The following is a 16794-nucleotide window of genomic DNA, read 5'->3' as shown; positions in this document are numbered from 1 at the left end:
ATGGAAAAGCTGTCGAGCATGTGCAATGCCGCTCCGTTACAGCGGGAATAAAAGCTCCTTTGTTATGCAGATCGGTTCGGGTTCCTGCAGTCGGACCTCACTGATCAACAAGTTGTCACCTAAGCTGCGGATAGGTGACGACTTCTTTATACTGGACAATCCCTTTTAAAAATGATCAAATCCCAGTAAGGAGTTATGACATTTAGTTACCCAGTATGGTGGTACCTAGTGGTGTTAAGTGCTAGTGGTAACACGTGCTCAGGCACTCTACCCACAGAGAGATCTTGGCATAGTGACCTTTCCTTCATTATAAAGCGGCCAATAGATATCACTTTCTGCACTGATGTCAAGGAAGGAGCAGAGCCTCTGCAGTAGCATGGCATTATACCTGAGAAGACTGTAAAAAGGATTGTATTTTCAGATGCCAGAGGGGGAAGGAGGCTGATTCTGTCTTGAGTCCATCCGCAGCAGCATCAGGGAAATACAATGAAGCAAAAATTATGAATAGTTGTCACATTGTAGTAAAGTTTATTGCTTAGTCATTTTGCTGGTCCAATAATGACTTTCATGTACATACGCCATCCCAGTACTATAGAGATGATATATAAATGTCCAGGGCTGTGCGCACACCACACTGCAGCTGTTCGTCAGCACTCACTTTGCCTGTTGAGTAGGTTAGCGTGTTAACATTACCTTGATATTAGAATATCAGTATTGGTACTGGCCGTATTGGCGATTCTACAGGCAGGTGTGAGCCTGGTAAGTGAACATTACACAATGGCGCGTTCTATAGACAGACCGCAATAAGTAGTAAGCGTGACTGCATATGTGTGTGTTAAGTGTGCGAAAGTCTCAGAGCCGCCTGTCGTGCCGGCTGTGCCATGTGGTTGTTGTCTCCTGCGGCTTACTTTCCCTTATACTTTCAGGTGGATTGTAGACATGGAAGGAGCGCCCGGGACGCTGTACGAAGGAGAGAAGTTTCAGCTTTTATTTAAGTTCAGCAGTCGATATCCTTTTGATTCTCCTCAGGTAAAGATGTACATGACGTGATGGAAACCTGTGTGGGGATTTTAGGCTGCACCTCTATATTTCTCTGGCTTCATATCGTAGTGCTGCGGAGTTGCAAGCCCCCTGTGCGAGTGTAGCGCTAGTGCTTCTCTTTGATTAGCTGGCCTGGCGCGGCCTCACGCCACAGCACTGCTCCAGGCTGACTAATCAAGAGGATCTATGGATGCAGTATGTGGGTTACAGGGCTCCTGTCCAGGGGCCACGGAGTACTGATCTGCCCTCCAGACCAGGTTCCTGCCATTCTATTTCCTCATCTTCTAGCGCACATGCATGACCACCACGTCATTACCGCCTATGGCAGCAGCGGTCACACATCCACACTGCCACTTCCAGAAACCATAGGTATGAATGAAGCTAGTGCTTCAGTCACACAGGGGACTCGGGAACCCCCGTCTAAGGGATATTAGAATTCATTTACGTTCTTAAAGGGGTTTTCCAAAGAACAAAAGTTCATTTTAATCAATAGATCTTGGAATAATAAGTTCCACGATTGGGTGTGTTTAAATAAAATGTCCCTGTGCCGAGATAATCTTATAAATGTGCTCCTGCTCTCTCTACTGTGTGTTAGCTGTTCATACCACATCTGCTGTGCAGGGGAGGAAGCAAAAGAGAGTACATAGACATTACAGCATGGGACCGCAGCTGTTTCTTTCTTTCAGGTAAAACATTGTATAAAAACAGACAGGAAAATGTTTTACCTCACAAAAAGAATCAGTTATACTTTCTTTTATGTCCACTCCTGCCCAGGAGCTGTGGTATGATCAGACCATGTCCCTGTACGGTCAGACACAGCCATTACACAGGACACAGCAGGGGCACATTAATAAGATTATCTCAGCACAGGAACATTTTTTTTTTTAGCCAGATCGGTCCCCAGGTTTTCCTAGCCATTTCAGAAACCCCCAGAGGTCAGTGTCCTGAGGCGACCATGCCGTGAGACTAACAGCGGCCCCAGCGCTCTCTGCTGTCAGGTATACCGAGCGGAGGCCTCCCAGCTGGAGCCGCCTGTAGAATTGGCATGTCCTTCTTTCAGCTGCTTCACTGTGGGTGCATCCTGCAGTGGGTACAAGTGGCAGAGGGCAGAGCTCATGTCATGTGTACACTGCTGGGCACTGTGCTCATGGTATGGGACACTCTTGCGGTGCTTTTCCACCCATAATCCCTCTGAATATGATGCCTTGTGCACATACCCAAAGTGTTATTTCAAAATTCAGTCACTCGATAGAAAATATCTAACTTCTGAATTTCATTTCTGTTCTGTCATAGAACCAGAAAAACGTAGTTGTGCTGAGTCCATCATGTGACGGTAGTGATGGCAAATCCATAGACATTTAATGAGGCGTCCTGCTCTGTCTAGTGTCCATGGGCTGAGGGGGACTACTGTCACACTGGAATATTACATGGAGGAGGACTCTGCTTTGTAGTCAGGATCAGGAGGACATTTAACTCTGTTTGCAGCCAAATATCTTGAACTTTGTCCCAAATTTTCATTGCAGGTCATGTTCACTGGTGATAACATCCCTGTCCATCCTCATGTTTATAGCAACGGTCATATCTGTCTATCAATTTTAACGGAAGATTGGTCTCCTGCGCTGTCCGTGCAATCTGTCTGTCTTAGTATAATCAGCATGCTGTCCAGCAGCAAAGAAAAGGTACCATGGTGCTCTCCTTCTGTCTACAAAGTATAGTTTGGAAACATATATATATATATGCAAAAAAAGAAAAGCAGCACGAAAAGTATACAAAAAACGTGGACTTTATTGCCTGAATGGTGTGTGTGTGTGTGTATGTATATATATACATACATACATATGCACACACTAGATGGTGGCCCGATTCTAACGCATCGGGTATTCTAGAACAGGCCACGACATATTCTTGAATACCCGATGCGTTAATACAGGCCACGCAGTATATAACTGTGGCCACGCAGTATATAACTGTGGCCACGCAGTATATAACTGTGGCCATGCAGTATATAACTGTGGCCATGCAGTATATAACTGTGGCCATGCAGTATATAACTGTGGCCACGCAGTATATAACTATGGCCACGCAGTATATAACTGTGGCCACGCAGTATATAGCAGCCATGTAGTGTATAACGCAGCCCACATAGTATATAGCAGCCATGTAGTGTATAACGCAGCCCACATAGTATATAGCAGCCATGTAGTGTATAACGCAGCCCACGCAGTATATAGCAGCCCACGCAGTATATAACACTGCCCACATAGTACATTGCAGCCATGTAGTATATAACGCAGCCCACGCAGCATGTAACACAGCCCACGTAGTATATAGCAATGTGGGCACTATATGCGTGGTTAAAAAAGACTTAAAATAAACATATACTCACCTTCCGAGGGCCCCTTGAAGTCCTGTCGCCTGTGTGCAGTGCTCGCGGCAGCTTCCGGTCCCAGGGTTGGTATGAGCGCAGGACCTGTGATGTCGCGGTCACATGACCGTGACGTCATGGCAGGTCCTTCTCGCATAACTGGAACCTGCCGCTTGCACTGCCGAGGACAGCGTGCACGTCTGAGGGTGAGAATAACCTTTTTTTTTTCTAACATTAGATCGTTTTACTATTGATGCTACATACGCAGCATCAATAGTAAAAAGTTGGTCACACAAGGTTAATAACTACGTTAATGGAGTGCGTTACACCGCGGCATAACGCGGTCCATTAACGCTGCCATTAACCCTGTGTGAGGGCTGACTGGAGGGGAGTATGGAGCGGGCACTGACAGCGGGGAGGAAGGAGCGGCCATTTTGCTGCCAGACTGTGCCCGTCGCTGATTGCTCCTGGCAATGGTCGTGGGCGTTTTGCCACAACCAATCAGCGACTTGGATTTCCATGACAGACAGAGGCCGCGACCAATGAATATCCGTGAAAGACAGATGGACAGACAGACGGAAGTGACCCTTAGACAATTATATATTAGACTAGATGGTGGCCCGATTCTAACGCATCGGGTATTCTAGAATATGTATGGCCACGTGGTATATTGCCCAGCCCACGTAGTATATTGCCCAGCCCACGTAGTATATTGCCCAGCCACATAGTATATTGCCCAGCCCACGTAGTATATTGCCCAGCCACATAGTATATTGCCCAGCCCACGTAGTATATTGCCCAGCCACATAGTATATTGCCCAGCCGACGTAGTATATTGCCCAGCCCACGTAGTATATTGCCCAGCCCACGTAGTATATTGCCCAGCCCACGTAGTATATTGCCCAGCCCACGTAGTATATTGCCCAGCCCACGTAGTATATTGCTCAGCTACGTAGTATATTGCCCAGCCTTGTTTGTCACAGGTGAAAAAATAAAAAATAAACATATACTCACCTTTCCGAGGGCCCCTTTTAGTCCACGGCAGGTTCCGGTCCCAGGGTTGGTATTAGCGCAGGACCTGTGATGACGTCGCGGTCACATGACCGTGACGTCATAGCAGGTCTTTGTAGCGCAGGCACGCAGGGCCTGAAATGACGTCGCGGTCACATGATTGTGACGTCATGGCAGGTTCTTGTCGCGCAGGGCCTGTGATGACGTTGCGGACACATGACCGTGACGTCATGGCAGGTCCTTCTGCAACGGAAGATTGCGGCCGGCGCGAGCTGCAACGGAGGGTGAGTATAGCAGGTTTTTTTTGTTTGTTTTTTTATTATTATTTTTAACATTGCATTTTTTACTATTGATGCCGCATAGGCAGCGTCAATAGTAAAAAGTTGGGGACACATAGGGTTAATAGTGGCCGTAACGGAGTGCGTTACCCGCGGCATAACGCGGTCCTGCCGACATTAACCCTGTGTTAGCGGTGACCGGAGGGGAGTATGCGGGCGACAGGCACTGACTGCGGGGAGTGAGGAGCGATCATTTTCTTCCGGACTGTGGCCGTCGCTGATTGGTTGCGGCAGCCATGACAGGCAGCTGGCGAGACCAGTCAGCGAATGAATAACCGTGACAGACAGACAGACAGAAGGACAGATGGAAGTGACCCTTAGACAATTATATAGTAGATATGTATGTGTGTGTGTGTGTGTGTGTTTCTCACTAAATTAGGATATAATCAAAAAGTTAATTTCAGTTCTTTACAGAAAGTGAAGCTCATATATATATTGTCATTACAAACAGAGTGATCTATTTCATGGGTTTATTTCTGTTAATGTTGATGATTATGGCTTACTCAAATCAAAACCCAAATCCTGAGCCCTTGTCCTCCATTTTACATAGGACTCCTAGCTTATCGCATGCGTCTTGTTGTATTTCTACTGATATTAATTAATAAGTTCTGATAAACCAGTTTCCAAATAGTCTCATGAGCATATCCAAAAAAGGTCGTCCAGACTATCCGAGGTTCCTCAACCAAAGTGGTCAGTAGGTCTGAATTGTTGCTTTTAGCTATTTATATTGTTTTTCTTTTCTTCTTGTTTTCAGAGACGACCTCCGGATAACTCATTTTATGTAAGAACGTGCAACAAAAATCCAAAGAAAACAAAATGGTGGTATCACGGTAAGAGTGTAAGGCATTACATAGATACATACCTAGGAAACTAGTGGTCGGTCTACTTTAACAGTCGCCCTGTTGGTCGGTCCATCTATACGTCTACATTTTTCTGATAAAAATGTTTTCCCATATTGCCCATTCTGATAAAATCCATAAATATTTGCAACATAAAAAGGGTTTTCTAATGGATTGGGCCGTGTCTGCTACACCCATTGCTAGCAGGTAGATGAGACCAAGCATGCAGCCTGCCTCGTAAATTGCATTAGTGGTAGAGTTTTCACTGGCATCAGACCCCACCGCTCCACCAGACCATTTATTGAATGTGTGGTTGCCCATGCTCTTATGAAGTGGAGGCCTCCGAGGTAGGCCGCACAGACTAAATGAATGGCACCTTTAAGTAACTGAAGCATATAGCATGTCCTCTGGGATCAGAAGGTCTACGCCTCAAGAGCTTCTCAGGGTGGTTTCCATGGCTGAGCAGCATACACAAGCCTGACATCAGGAATTGCCTGGAGTAGTATAAGGCACAAAGCTGCAGTAGTGAAAATGTGGAGTTAATGAGTAACTGTGATTCCTGGTGACTTTACAGAATAAACCATCTTGTGTGTGTGCATGAGAAGTGTCTATTTCTGACCATGACTTGTATCCTGCCATCCGACACAGCACACAAAATAAAAAAGAAATCATGTGCGGAGTACATACATGAAACTTAAACCTGTGTCTACATACAGATACCTGAAAAATGACTGATATGCAAATAAAATATCCTAGGGTGTACAAAATCAATGATACGCTCCTCAACATCGATATTGCATCACCAAGAATAGGCATATTTAATGATCTGTAAATGATGATAAAATGGAAATAAAACATCTCCGTTTATTCAGTATCAAGAATGAGCACCACACGGAGAAGTAAACGCACTCACATACCATGGCTGACAACAATGAGGTTAATAATGGTTGTCTGGGGAATGTTTTACTACGATGAATGCAGTTGGGCAGCAAGTAATAATCAAGATCCTCTGCTGACAGCCTCCTTTGCATTTTCCGACTAACGGCGACCCAGAGGTGCTCTATGGGAGACAAGTCTGGAGACGCTGTAGGCAAAGGTAGCACGTTAAGGCCACGCAGGGTGCTCACAGTATTAAGAGTAACATGCTGCCTGGTGCCATGTGTACAAGAACTCTTGGGATGCTGGCACTACTGGTTACACAAGTAAATTCATCTATCGCCAAGCTTTTGGTGTACTTGGACTGGAGACTAGAGGGGCTCATTCACTACACTGTCCCCTTCTTCAGGCAAATCAGACATCCAGAGTAAGTGAGAGCAGGCACAGCTCTCTCCCTCCACATGTCATTTACTTCTAAAGGAGGGAGCAGTAAAGTGGCCACCAAGATCATGTGACACGTAATGTCACGTGATCCCTGGGAGAGCCAGCATTGACACCGCTGGAACGGCGCTGACAGCAGAGGCGAGTATAGGTGTCATTATTTTATTTGGAGGAAACGGTGATTGAGAAGAGGTTGTCCAAGTAATGCACACTCCTTTAAGACTGAAATATACATATATACAGTGTTCTCTGCAAAAAAAAACAATTCAGGGAGTTTACACTTTACACAGATGTCTATGTTCACATGTGCGTTCATTAAAAAGATGCCAAACCCGATAACTGGAGAGAGTAATTTCTGGATGATATAAAAATGTTCCATCTGTCAGACATGTATGGACGTGGTCCTCTAGTGCAAATGATCAGGTTGGGGTTTTTATGTGTTGCGAGTATTTGGTGACGCCACGATCTGAATGCTGCTAAATATCTGGATCATGGTGTTAATAAATGGCCTCATATAGGTGCAGGTCGTTTGTTAGTTGAGCAACTGCTCCTCTTCTTACTCCTTTCCCATAGGTGACAATCAGAGTTAGTGTGCACAGTGATGAGGGAAGCAATAACTTGACCTCCCGGAAGTCATGCGCAGTAAGGCTTTGTTCACATGTCCAGATATCACTCATTAGAATGGATCCAGTAACAATCCGTTGACAAAAAAGTTGTGTAGACACAACTTATTTTGTCCAGCTGAAAAAAAAACAATTTCACCTGGATCTTGTAAAATTGACTTCTGTTTTTCTTTCATTTGAAAAGGATCCGTTTTTTGTTTCCTGGATCACTTTCAAATGAAAGAAAACGGATGCAGTATCTGGGGTGAATATCGGCCAGAGCCACAACCCCAGACTTGTTTCCAAACCAGCCATAGATCCAGCCAGAAGTGTGGCCATTAGTAGGCAGGAGGTATCTCGGGAGTCCTCGGCTAAGGGTCTGCTTTCCTGCAAAGACGCGTGAGGTACATCCTTAGGGAGTGGAGTAAATGGAGAGTTGCCGTATTAGTAGTACACGGCAATGACTTCTGACATGTATGTAACGTTTGTCTTTGTTTTCTTGTTTTTTTTTCTCCTAAAGATGATACATGTTGATGTCAGCCGAAATCCCTCTAGAAGATTAATCCTGCTGAAAATCAAGCACTTTGATCCTTCAAGTCTTTGAACTTTTACCTTTAACAAGAGGTGACTGAATTAAAAGAAAACTTCTCCCTTGTTACTGCATTTTTACTAGTGTGCATTGTGGCGCATGTTGACAGCTGTGTGGGCACATGCGGCTGACATGCTTAGTCATACTGGAGAAACGCAGGCGTCAGGATGAAAGTCCATGTTACCTTTCTCTTATGCTTTCCGACATTTCCCAGGTCCTCATGTATTGTGCAATAACAGTTCTAGATGCATGATAGGGCCTCCTGGATGTGTAACCAAATGCATTGGGATATGAAGGAACACTTCCATTACTTCGCCAGCCGTGACATCGGGATACTATGCACTGTGATTCGAACAATGACAGCATGGCTCCTCATGCTTAACCCGAAGGACTGCGAAACAGGAACTGTGTATATTTATTATCTTGTTTCCTTTATGTGAATGTCTTCTGATGGGCGCAATGGACATGTACTAAAGGCTGAACCCCAGGCGGTAACATGCGTAAGCTGTACATAGCTACTGATAGTATAGAGGAGAGTGTGTGTGATGCGCTAGGCTCTAGGCAAAGTGTATTCTGCCTATAATACGGCTGTTTTGTTAGCGTGGACTCATTCCATAGTTCATTTTGCAATCTACTATCTGGGCTAGTGACATCACTAAAGTGCCTCATACCTTAGTGAGGTCATAAGCATCGTTGTCCGAAAATGTCAGGAATACCTACAAAGTAGCTGCCCCCCGCGTCGGTGGTGGGTACACTTGAATCAGGGCTTTATATCAGAAGGGGTGGTGATCTGCATGTGCTGCAGTCTTTCCATAATCCTGTGTTTTCTGCTCATCTGAAGCGCCCAATTTTTTTTTTTTTTTTTTGCCATTGGCGTGGACCCTGCTAAGTCTCATTTATTTATGTTGGGAAAAAATTATATTTTGTTGCTTTTTTTTTTCCATGTTGTATGTCAGGTTTAATTAATACAAAACTTTCTTTACGTAGAAGACCGAGACGGAGAAGCTATGTGATATATATTCTTTAATGTCTCCCTAGATGTGGTCTCCAATGGCATCCACAAATTAGTACGGGAAAAATAACCAGTTGCTCCATACATTTATTTACATTATTTCTTTTGGGAAAAGTTTGGTACTCATTGCGCCTCCTGGAACCCATTACCGAGCATGCGTTGACAGTCCTCTTCCTCCAGAGCGTAAAGGGATATTCAAGCCTCATTGCCCTTCCCCGCACTGCTAAACAAAAGATGAATTGTCAAGTACAGTCAATTGCCCCAAGTTATCCATGAATTTGTCCCACCAAAAAAAAACCCCTCCAAAATTACTTTTTCTGCCGGTCGCCACTCGCTAAGTTCTCCAACAGTTCTGTCTTGCTCAGGACAAACGTACACAGTCTCGATCCGCCAGTCGTCTATAGCCCGTACCTTCCTTTGGATGGTACGAGAGCGCCTGCACAGTTTACTGCCGTCCCTCGCACAGGGATCCGAGAGGAGACATAGGGAACTTGTAGGAAATGTAGTTTATCAGAAGCATCGGGAGTGGGACCGACCGCAGAGGGTAAGTTAGTAGGGTGCACGGCTTTTTGGGAAAAACAAAACTATGACTTTAGGAATTATGAGGGAGGTTATCCCCATAGAGCTATATATATTTTCTTTTAATCCCTGTTGTTTCTTCCTGCAGTAATTCTGTTACTTGTGGACTGCTGGGGTTATAATGGTGTACAGAATCTGTTCGATATTGGCAGAAGAGCCACAGGCTAATTCACCTGTTCCGTAACTTTCTTTTTATTGCGTTTGTTTTTCCTCCTGATATTTAGTATCCGCAAAGGTAAAAGCTTTGGCTTTATTTCAGGCATACAAGTCGTCTCACAGAATGTGTTGTACGTTTGATTTTTTTCATCGAGCATGTAGATCTGTTGATTTGTTAAAGGGGGTTTCCTACAATACAAAGTTGGGGTATGTTGCTAGTTCCGACTGCTGGTGGTATGGGGAATGTCAATGTATAGTGGGGGGTCGGAGGGCGCAGAGGCTCCCACTGAGCGTAACGTAGAAAAAAGACTAAGTACTTTGAACTGGTGATGAATTAATTAATTGTTTTTATTTATTTATTTTTTGTGAGCTTTGGGGTTTTACAGGTTTATATAACATTCATATAAATAAAACCTCATCCCTATATCCCTATATGCAAACTGTGTGGTCCCAGTAGCTGTGGACCCTGAGATCTTTTCTGGATGTTTGTGCTTATTCCATTTCAAGGTTTTGTACTCCTAAACCTATTGTCCACTACTCGGACAACCCTTTCTCAAATACTCTATTAAACATTGCACATCCAGTTCTGCCGTTTCAACGATGTCTGCGACAAATCTCCCAGAGCTCGAGTGACATTATGGCACATGAGCCCTGCAGGCAATCAGCGGCCGCTAATCAGCTTCAATTCTCACACTTCTGTTTGACATCCTAGGTTTGTACAAAGGAAGTGTGAGTGAAGCAGCTCACTAACGATCGTTGATTGGCTGCAGCGCTTGCGTGACATTACAATGTCACACCAGCCCTGGGAGACCTGGTGCTGACATCACTGGAACAGCGACGTTATAGGGGTGACTTTGCTATATTTATTTTACCCTGGTGAATATAGCATTTAAAGGGAACCTGTCACCCCCAAAATTAAAGGTGAGCTAAGTCCACCGGCATCAGGGGCTTATCTACAGCATTCTGTAATTCTGTAGATAAGCCCCCGATGTATCCTGAAAGATGAGAATAAGAGGTTAGATTATACTCACCCAGGGGCGGTCCCGCTGCGGTCCAGTCTGATGGGCGTTGCGGTCCGGTCCGGGGCCTCCCATCTTCTTATGATGACGTCCTCTTCTTCTCTTCACGCTCCGGCGCAGGCGTACTTTACCTGTTGAGGGCAGAGCACAGTACTGCAGTGCGCAGGCGCCGGGAAAGGTCAGAGAGGCCCAGCACCTGCACACTGCAGTACTTTGCTCTGCCCTCAAAGGGCAGAGAATTACGCCTGTGCCGGTGCCGCAGCGTGAAGACGAGAAGAAGACGTCGTAAGAAGATGGGAGGCCCCGGAACGGACCGCGACGCCCATCGGATCTGACCAACCGCCCAGGTGAGTATAATCGAACCTCTTTCTCATCTTTCAGGATACATCAGAGGCTTATCTTCAGGATTACAGAATGCTGTAGATAAGCCCCTGATGCCAGTGGGCTTACCTCCTCTTCGATTTTCGGGGTGACAGGTTCCCTTTATGAGGGATTTATCTGAGTAGTAGACAACCCCTTTAACAGAGGCCATCTTTTCAGAGGATGATCTGAGGGTGGTCCTACTGCTGTGACCACATTGATTAGCTTTCATAGGTGGGTAAAGTGCATTATCACTATAACTCCTTATAAGCCAGGTGTTTTCTGCTTGAACATACCCTTTGAGGCTTGATGGGGGGGTGTAGACAACCTTCACAGTTTTATTTTGAATACAGATTCAGAGAACCCCTTTAATGGACACTTACTTGAAGGACCCCAGAATGTACACATATAGTGTATAATTAGTTACCCTGTATTATAGAAAACACATTTATTTTCTTTTATGCTTATAAATTGGTATTTTAACACTGTGACTGGTTCTTAAATTGACCTTTAAGATCCTGAGCAGCAACTAAACCTTTGCCGGAAGGATGCAGAACGGAGTTGGCAACTTAGTCTGCAACAGACAAAACATTATTTCTTTACTATCCTATCATTCTGAGTTTAATGGAATATTCTTGGTAAAATAAATCCCTTTTCTTTATCTTATTGTTTGTGTCATTAATATTCATTTCCTCAATTTATCCATTAGATATAGCTATACATCAAATTTAGGACAAGCCTGGTAGTCGTACAGAAACTGAGAGCAATAAACAACCATTTGCTAATATGATTTGATGAGTAAAATAACAAAATAACCTAAAAAAATAATTAAAAAATGGAGCTCCGGAGATTGTTCATATGCTTTTTTTATATGCATAAGATAAGTACAATACTGTGCAAAAGTTTTAGGCAGTCATTGAAAAATGCTGCAAAGTGAGAATTATTTTAATAATAGAAGTGCTAGTCATTTATTTTTATTAATTAACAAACTACAAAGTGAATGAACAAAAGAGAAATCCAAATCAAATCAATATTTGGTGTGACCGCCCTTTGCCTTCTGTGGAGACTCAGGGTCAGCGGGTGCTCTGGACCGCTTGCCCGAAACCACTTGAACCAAGGCTCCTCCCAAACGCCCGCTCTTTTATCGTGGTCATAATACTACTCAGACAATACAGAGTGAGGTTAAAATCGCGTGGCAATACTTTATTGAAACACAAAACAGGCAAATAACACACAGAAAAGTCCCAGCAAAACACACACAGGATAGTGCAAAATTACCATTTGACACGCCGGGATAAGAGTAGCTGTGACTTCAGGGCTTCCAGGGCCTACTATCCCCACCTGTGGAATGCACAGAGAGGAGGTAACAACAAGGATAGGAAGCGGACAGTCCATTGAGGTACTTGGCCAGGTGACCCGAGGGTCACAATCTGGTTTCTCCAAACATTTCCATGGAGCCCGGTGGGTCCCAATCCTGGCTTTCCCAAATGTATCCATGGGTTCAGTGATGGTCAATGGAGCAGATCTGTATTCTTTCAGCCGGGGCCATGGTCCCCCTAAGCTGGCATCCTGTAGAATGTTAAATCTGTGCCACTCATGATCTGGCAGCTATCCTGGAGAATGTTCCTTGCTGCGGTTTTGTTAAGACTTTCTGGTTATTTGGATGTCTTGTTACAGAGGCATATCCCTTTTTATAGTTCACAACGGTTGTCCTTGATGCCAACATCCAGATGAAGGTGTGATGAAATTAAATTGCATTGTTTGAGTATTTAATACATTTCCACAGTTTGTCCTTCTCTGTTTTGTAGGTCAACAAACTAGCTGGCCTGGACAATTTGTCAATCAGCATATTAACAAACATCTATTGTTCAATTACACTGCAGCTGTCATCCAGGATTAAAACACGATATGTTACAACAAACGTCAACTTAAAAGTCAATATTACAGGCTGATACAAACAAAAGAATGTGTCGTCTTGATCAACCAAAAAACAAACACATAAATTCAAAAGTCACCAAATAGATAAGTCTATGCCTCCTGGCTTACTGAAAATAGACATCTGGATAATTAGGATAAAATGCTGTGATGTCACACTTTCAAAACCGCATCAATTCTTCTAGGTACACTTATATATCTGATGTAAATACTTTTATGTCCAAAAATGACAAAAGTATTCCAGGAGTGATACCCTCATTGACTAACCAGACACATTATATTTGCAAGATTTCAGAGCACAAAGGCTCCTTCAGGCAGGTTTACAAATGAATGACAGAGACAAGAGCACCACATTTAAGAGATGGTAAAACTGCATTTGTGCATGAGGTGGATGGAATGATGGCTCTAAAAGGTAAATAAAAAAAAATATAATTAAGGTTTTCGTCACAAATGGAGAGGTGGTGGGAGTGATGGCTTAAGTCACGTAAAAAAAACAAACCATAAATGCCAATCCTTGTCTATAAATCAACCTCCTGGTGACACGTGTTCCAAAATAAACTGTAGATGCATATGTATCCTCAAATCTTTCCTGTCTACCAGTGAGAAATGACATTTTCAATACATATGTATGTGTGTGTGTGTGTGTATGTATATATATATATATATGTGCATATGTATGTGTGTGTATATATATATATATATATGTGTGTATATATATATATATATATATATATATATATATATATGTGTGTATATATATATATATATATATATATATATATATATATATATATATATATATATATATATATATATATATATATATTGGAACACTCTCACCCCGTATGCAAAGCTGTCTGCTTTACCTTCGCTGGTTATCAAAGATAGGGGAAGCACCACATCATTTCTTAAATACTTTTTTAATGTTAAGCCCAAAAATGTAGCCAATAAACTCCATATGAAAGCCCTAAAGGGTGCAATTTTACAATATGTTGGGAGCTTGTAAAATTATATATCTGCAGGATAGGTATCATTCATCTTTCTATCCAGGGTGGAACTGGGACATTGTAGAGTTCTCCTGTGGGCCCCAGAGAGGGAGAGGAAGGAAAGAAGAAAAAAGAAAAGTTTTTTAATGACACAGGCCCTTTAAATACGCAGAAGGCAGGGACATGTGCGCACACACCCAGACCTGACCCGCCACCAGGGCCAGCAGCACCACCCTGCAAACCCAGGCAATTATCTGGGCGAATGGTGGGACCTTTGAGTTGAGAGCCCGGTGCCAGCACTAGCCTCGGGCCCACCTCAAATACTCATCTCTCCTAGTTTCCAGCATCTGCAGTGTCTTCAGAGACCACTGACGTCTAAGGGCAGAGGGCTCAGTGATGTCATTACAGTGCACTCTGTGTTGAACACTGCAGTGAGTCAGAAGACGCTGAGTGTTTTGGACCTGTGGTATGAACGGGAGAGGTGAGTATTTGATTTATTTTTTTTAATTTATATCTATGCAGCATTATATGGAGCCCATTTATACTGTATGGAGTATTATATTGGTCAATTATACTGTATGGAGCATTATATGGGGCCTTTATACTATATTGAGCATTGGGGCCATTATATATTCTATGAAGCAATATATGGGGCTCATTATACTCTATGGAGCATTATCTGAAGGCCATTAAACATGGACCTTTCCAGTCTGATATCAGCTCACAGGTGGCTGCTTTACCTTTGCTGGTTATCAAAAAATAGGGTAAACACCACCTCATTTTTTTATATATTTTTTATGTTAAACAAGCCTAAAAACCTGGCCCATGAATGCGAGCTGTGGCAACAAGGTTTACTGTGTCTGTCAACAGTGTCCAGAGGCTGGAGGTGCTACCAGGAGTCAGGCCATTCCAGGAGTCAGGTCATTCAAACTCCAGATCTCCGAGGGATATTTAGTTGTGATTTACGTTGATAGTTTTTAGGTTTTATTGTTCTCAACACATTCCACTATGTAATGAATAAAGATTTACAACTGGAATATTTCATTCAGTGATATCTAGGATGTGGGATTTTAGTGTTCCTTTATCTCTTTGAGCAATGTATGTATTCAGCATTAGATGAGGCCTATTATACTGTATGTAGCATATTCATCCATGATACTGTATGGAGCATTATATGGAGTCTGTTATACTGTATGGAGCAATATATGGGACCATTATACTGTATGGAGCATTATATGGGGCCCATTATATACTGTATGGAGCATTATGAGGCACATTATATGCTGTATGGAGCATTGTATGTGGCCCAATATGTACTGTGAGTAGCATTACGAAGCCCATTATACTATATGGAGCAATATATGGGGCCATAATGCTATATGGAGCATTATATACTGTATGGAGCATTATATGAGGCCCACTATATACTGTATGGAGCATTGTATGTGGCCCACTATGTACTGTATGGAGCATTATATAAGGCCCATTATACTGTATGGAGCATTATATGGGGTCCAGTATACTGTATGGAGTATTACATGGGGCCCATTATATACTGAATGGAGCATTATATGAGGTTCATTATATTCTGTATAGAGCAATATATGGGGCCCAATATGTACTGTATGTAGCATTATTTGGGGTCCATTGTGGATAATTATATGGGGACATTATATACTAAAATAAACAATAGGAGGCACAAGTAAAAATGGAGAACGGGGATACTTGCTGCAAAAAAAAAAACAGAACACACAACTCAAGTTGTTGAAAAAGATTATGTAAATGAATGTATAGTTATTTGCGCAAGCAATATCCCTTTAGTATCAAAAAATCCCAACGTTTCAGATATATAGCCACTCAGAGCAATGCTTGAAGATCATACCAAAAATACACCTTTAATACTTGATAAAGTCAGGTAATTTACCTTACTGGTGAATGGGTATCCGTAGCCCTGAAGTGGCAGTTATGAGAAAAAGGAAGCCGTCCGGTTATAGCAGGCTTCTGTAAGTAAATCTTCCCCCGGCCGGTGGCAGACGCCCCACCGCTCCTAGTTCCCACGTTGAATTGGTCTATATATATATATATATATATATATATATATATGTATATGTATATGTATATGTATATGTATATGTATATGTATATGTATATATATATATATATATATATATATATATATATATATATATATATATATATATACATATATATATATATATATATATATATATATATTTCTCCTTCGCCTCATTGGGGGACACAGACCGTGGGTGTATGCTGCTGCCAATAGGAGGCTGACACTAAGTGATACAAAAAAAAGTTAGCTCCTCCCCTGCAGTATACACCCTCCTGCTGGCTCTCGGCTCCTCCCTTGCAGTATACACCCTCCTGCTGGCTCTCGGCTCCTCCCCTGTAGTATACACCCTCCTGCTGGCTGTCAGCTCCTCCCCTGCAGTATAAACCCTCCTGCTGGCTGTCAGCTCCTCCCCTGCAGTATACACCCTCCTGCTGGCTCTCGGCTCCTCCCCTGCAGTATACACCCTCCTGCTGGCTCTCAGCTCCTCCCCTGCAGTATACACCCTCCTGCTGGCTCTCGGCTCCTCCCCTGCTGTATACCCCCTCCTGCTGGCTCTCGGCTCCTCCCC

General features: G+C 43.2%; 1 protein-coding gene across 1 annotated transcript in view; it reads left to right on the top strand.

Moving 5' to 3' along the window:
• Positions 1-11889, top strand: part of UBE2W (ubiquitin conjugating enzyme E2 W) — a 59021-nt gene extending 47132 nt beyond the window's left edge. Inside the window, exons 3-6 of the mRNA XM_069731488.1 lie at positions 927-1029; positions 2565-2720; positions 5510-5585; positions 8034-11889. Of these exons, the coding sequence (XP_069587589.1) occupies positions 927-1029; positions 2565-2720; positions 5510-5585; positions 8034-8047 (349 nt within the window). The 3' untranslated portion in view covers positions 8048-11889. The remainder of the gene's footprint in view (positions 1-926; positions 1030-2564; positions 2721-5509; positions 5586-8033) is intronic.
• Positions 11890-16794: the final 4905 nt, after the last annotated feature.

Source organism: Ranitomeya imitator, chromosome 6 (assembly GCF_032444005.1).
Source record: "Ranitomeya imitator isolate aRanImi1 chromosome 6, aRanImi1.pri, whole genome shotgun sequence".
Classification (NCBI taxonomy): domain Eukaryota; kingdom Metazoa; phylum Chordata; class Amphibia; order Anura; family Dendrobatidae; genus Ranitomeya; species Ranitomeya imitator.
This window is presented reverse-complemented; position numbering and strand designations above follow the sequence as displayed.